At 40.9% G+C, this 5,367-nt stretch overlaps 1 protein-coding gene across 1 annotated transcript in view; it reads right to left on the bottom strand.

Annotated features, from left to right (window-relative positions):
- The window catches only part of tll1 (tolloid-like 1), a gene marked incomplete at its 5' end in the record, with an annotated part of 27,633 nt that continues 22,266 nt past the window's right edge, over positions 1-5,367 (bottom strand). The window contains 3 exon segments of the mRNA XM_035661048.1: positions 1-2,223; positions 2,990-3,240; positions 3,531-3,744. Of these exon segments, the coding sequence (XP_035516941.1) occupies positions 2,089-2,223; positions 2,990-3,240; positions 3,531-3,744 (600 nt within the window).

The raw sequence follows: 5,367 nt of genomic DNA, 5'->3' as shown, positions 1-5,367 counted from the left end.
TTACAACAGATCATTAAATACCATCAAATTTCCTTTCAGAATATAATTAACTTGTGGAAGAAAACACTTGAATATAATTATCACAAAGGGAAAATTCCAGGATTTGATTGATGGAGCAATACTTGGCACTCAGCACAGTACTTGTCTCATCCAAACAAGTAAAAAAAAATAGAATAATAATAATAAATTCATTCACAAAACACAACAATAATCCATGAAACACAGATGCATGTAGTTTTTTACCTGTGTGTATTTTAATGACTGATACATAAGACGTCATGTCAGTGTCTCTGAACTACAGACACAGAGGTGGAATGATAAAACAAAAACTACAGTGGATCAGGGTCACCTGGAGCTTGGCACGTACAGCAATGAATGATTCAACTTAAAAACATACAGTTTACAGACACACACGTACATTATTTCTCTATAATCTCCTATAACACACACTTACACATTTGCATTGAACACAGAAATGATGCAGCCTGTGTGCACCTTGATATTCCTTCAACTTTACAGCACTTTGCTCTCCACGCTCCAAATATTACAGAAGGGTGTGTTCAGATATGTTTGGGAAAATGCACACAAATGAGGTGTGTTTTTGTGTATTTGTGGACGTGTAAGTGTGTGTATGTATATCTGAGAGCTGCTACAAAAATGACACACCAACACACATGCACCATTGACACTCTATCTCACACACAGACTACATTTCCCATGTTTGTTTGTTTTTTTACAATAAAACCATTCAAGATATCCAAACAAATTAAATACGCTGCCAAAAAACCTTGGAAACACTCCGCTGACACAAGACACCTGTGTAAGAGCATAGGAGCGACCTCCGATAGCATACATTTTGGTTCTAAGGCAATATTGTAGTTCCACAGGACTAGTGCTGTTGATGCAGCGTGCTGTTTGCACACTGACTGTGTCTCCTATTGAAAAACCTTTATTTCCATCCGCAGTCATCTGTCATTCAGTGTATTTTTATTTTTAGCACCATGGGAATCTCTCCTTCAATCAGAATCGTGTCACTCCGAGAGACAGCTGTGAAAATATTCCCTTCCGATATCCACTGTTTGTTTGGGGGGGTTGAGGGGTGAGGTGGAAACTGGAAACATCCGTGAAAGTTGCTTGGTTTGTTACAAGGTGGTGCAAAAAGAAAAAAAAACAGCATGGACACACACAACACAATGCAAGGCTTAACATTAACATCACAGATCATTTGGAAATTCTCCATTTGCATTATTTATTTTTTTTTCCATTCCAAAATGGTTGTCTGCATAAGCTTTAAGCAAAAGGGCAAATGACGGATTTCAGCCTTTTGTTTTTTTGTTCTTTTCTCTGTACACACAGACACACGTACAGTAAACACAATGGGTTTTACAATAAGACATGAAATAAAATCGTCTGCAGCCGTTCTGAGCTGGGTTGAAGAGACCAGTTCCCAGGCATCAAAGGCAATAAAAATGTCTATTTAGAGTTTCCTCTCAGTTACTGTGGATACAAGCAGCCGTCTGATCACAGTAAGTTGCACAGCTCAAGGAGTCCGAAAAAGAGTCAAAACTCCCTCGTTGGATGCATTTTCTTTTAGGTGGAAGCTCCTCAGTTCCTCAAGCATCCGTAGTTTATAATTCTGAATATAATTCTACTGCGTTTATGTGTGTTTGTACTCGTTTGTTTGCATTTGTGCAACCATGAGTATCTCAGTAAACTGATTTGGATCCTCAGCAGCCCCTCTGCCCACACTGAGGGTAGCTTGATGTCCAGTAATGAAGACCATCTCCTCCACACAAAAAATGGCTCACTCAAATCGTCAGCGTGTTTCCCCCCCCCCCGTTTGTTGAAGCTCACATCGATATCTCGTTGTTTTTCCCCCGTCTCGTCTCAGAGTGCGTTGACCTGTGCGGAGCCACAGAAGGAGACAAATGTTCACCTAAGTGTCATCTTCCTCCCGGGGGCTGGCGAATGTCCACATCTGTCTGTGGGTCCGAGAAGAGGGGACAGGCTGTACTTTTTCTCGTTGCCATGGTGAAGGTCAGGGTAACAGGCTGCACAGAGGTCAGAGGTTGCGGGCTGCGTGTGAGGTCATTTCCTGGTGTGAAGGCTCTCCTGGAACTTGGTGCTTGTGTAGCGGATGTGGAAGCCCTTCTTGCTGATTGTGTCGTCGCTATGGAAACGGATGAGCATAGCGGCTCCGGGCGAGTAGATCCCCTCCCTGGGCTGAGGAAGGGAAGATGGAGGGAACACATGAAGCAGTTTCTCAGACATTTAGAGGTTCAAATCACTCATTTAATCCATTAACTACAATCAAATACACTTTACATTACAGTTTAGGTGTGTGTTTTCATGTATTTTCCCCTTCCCTTGCAAGTAGCCCTGATGTTTCTACTCATTCTGAAGCTAAAACTTGAAACATGTTTAAGCTTTGTCGTCCTAATTGGTGGAACATAACTAGGTACAATTACTCAAGTACTGTATTTAAGTACAGATTTGAGGTACTTTATTGAGTATCACTCACAGGGGCCATTTATTGTACTTTTATTTTTACTTAACTAACATTTTCAGTGCAGAACTGTTAATTGTAATGGAGTAATGTTACAGAGTTTCTACCTTATTTCAGGCGCTTTCTCTCAGCACTCTCCTGTTTTGTTTTTCCCCCTTAAACTGTACTACAGATGATCATTGTAATGAAGGAACATGTCACCCAGTGCAACAGTGTGGGTCACTGATGTCCTTTAAATAGATTTGGTTGCACAAACTATTCTTATTAGTGAAATTGCTAGTTTTGATCTTTTCATGAGACTTGTTAACAATTAAAACAATATCATCAGACTTGTCCTTTATGAACCCACTAGATTACCAACAAACGTTAATGAATAAAAACTAATGTCTAAATAGGGTCAGGAAATATACATTGGTGTAGTCCTTTAAAATTTTTCACATCAAAGATAAAAAATGGATCTCAGATGAGAACACAAAGCCTTACCCCTGAACCGCAGAAGCGGCCGAGTCTATGTGAGTTGGCGTCGTACCCATTGTACAACTCGATGTAGTCATAACCACAGTCGGCTTCCTCCTCTACCTCAAAAGTAATGAAGCTCAGCTCGATGCCGTAGCCCTGTTCGGCCGTCAGCAGCCACTCGCAGTCAGTGTGACCTGGGTAATTATTGTCTCCAAACTGGGAATGAGAGTAGAGGTTCTTCTGACGAGCTTCTGCTTTCAGACGGCCTCCACACTCTGCAGAGACACAGGGTTAGAAAGAGTGAAATTAACCATTTTTCCCAGTCAGTAAACTCAAGTCAGATTTAGTGAATGATTTTCATCATGTATGTGCTGCTGTGAACCACTAGAGGGAGATGTTGCTCTAAAAAAACTATTCACACTTGAGAAATCTGAGCTGGTGACTGTGAGTGATGCTCTTTGCAAAGACAAAAGCTCACACACATAAAGTTAAAATTATTGCTAACATACATAAACACTTAAATATGCATAAACACTTAAATATGCTTCCACACAGACACACATACCTGTGGAGTGTGTAGCTTGGAAGCCCTTCCTTTGTACTGAGGCATCAGAAATGAAGCGGAGGTACATCTTGTTGCCGGTAGAAACCAGCTGCTCCGGGATCTTACTGCCACACAATCGACCCAAGATGGCTGCCGTGTCACTGTCCCCATCAAAGGCCTCCAGATGGTCATATGCACACTCCTGATGCTGCTCGATCTCAAACTCGTTGAAGGTCTGGAAAGGTAGAGAGAGACATGGAGGATGAGAGATGAGCTATGAGTGAGAACTGTTGACCTTCCAAGAAAGAGATTAATTACAAGAGTGTTTCCTTTGTTATAATGTGCAAGTCATTTCCTTTTAGTGTGTCTCTGAATTGGGATCTAATCATTTCAAATGCAACAAGGCTCATGAGTTCAGAGCCAATGTAGTTGGATGTAAAAGCTAAAAAAGTTTAATGAGCTTTACTCAGAAACAAGTCAAACAAATTAAACCTGCGATAACTGATTTACTGGAAACTTGGATAAACAAACTGAACACAACACTGACCACCTTTTAAGTTTATATGGCAAACTTGTTGGGTCGTGTTTCTGGCCACCAAATGAATGTCCAATATTCACTTGTTTTTTTGCTCTGTTTTTGGTCTCCACCACCTCCTGAGAAAATTATCTGGCTTTTTAGCTGCTTAATGCTCCGCTATGTTCACCAGCCAGACACTTGTCTGTCAGCTGTTTGGTGCTAGGTAGCATACAGTGTATACAGTGTTTTTCTAGCTTTCCATCTGCCTGTTTGCCAAAAAAGACATAATTACAGTTGTGAGACTGAACCGAAACAGTAAAGTTAGGTCTCAAAACCAAAATAATGAACTGAAAGTAGCTATAAAGATACACATAGTACTACATAGTGCTACAATATGAAGCATTTTTGTAGCTGACAAATTTCATAAATCATTTTTCAGGCTCTTACGTAGTGTTATACACATTTAAAAGTCTTTCAAACCAAAATAAATATATTTGCATATTCTTTAATACTACAGAGCAGAACCCCTGCCTCCCTCCTTCTTTGCCTACACATTGCTTACACACTGACATGCATGTACACACTGTCACGATTCATAATCTAATCAAGTCACCGTGAGCTGAGTCATAACACCTTGCAGGCCTCTCTCCCACACACAGTCACACACCTCTCTGATTGCGTCCTGAGCCGTGCTCCATCACGCCACCACAAACACCACACCAAATTAGATTTTTACCAAACCAGACGGAAGGAAACAGGAGAGCGAAGTTGTTTGATTTTGGGGGTTGTGGTGGCTTCCAGATGTTTCTGACTGTAGCTTGGCTGCGATGCTGGTTTTCTTGATGCGTTTACTACTCCCGAGAGTGTGTGAATCTGTGTGTGTGTGTGTGTGTGTGTGTGTATGTGACAGACAGAGAGTGAAAAAGCAATAACAGAGTGACCTTCATGTCTATGCTCAGATTTCTGGTATTAAATTTATCCCGCTGTGATGTCATTACTGTGGATATAGAGAGCACACCTGCTAATCTCAACAAACACACACACAAATACCCACACACTAACAAAACACACACACACACAAGCAAATTTCCCAATTTTTGTGTAAATCACATGTAGCCACACATTTAAAACAGGTGCAAAAATTAAATGTGTTAGCTGATGATGTAATTTGTGTTTTTTGTTACGTAAGTGGTTATGCGAGATTATCAAAACTAAATGACAGTTGATGCCAGTTTTGATAACATGCAGCAATCTCAGCATGTGGCTGCAGAGTGGAAGTGAGGTGAGGAGCCAAATCCCAATACTTTGCAGGACTACATACTGTAGTGTGTGTGTGTGTGT

Source organism: Morone saxatilis, unplaced genomic scaffold (genome assembly GCF_004916995.1).
Source record: "Morone saxatilis isolate NCDOM2014 unplaced genomic scaffold, NCSU_SB_2.0 Contig17, whole genome shotgun sequence".
Taxonomy (NCBI): domain Eukaryota; kingdom Metazoa; phylum Chordata; class Actinopteri; family Moronidae; genus Morone; species Morone saxatilis.
Note: the sequence above shows the minus strand (reverse complement) of the source record. Positions and strands in the feature narration are given on the sequence as shown.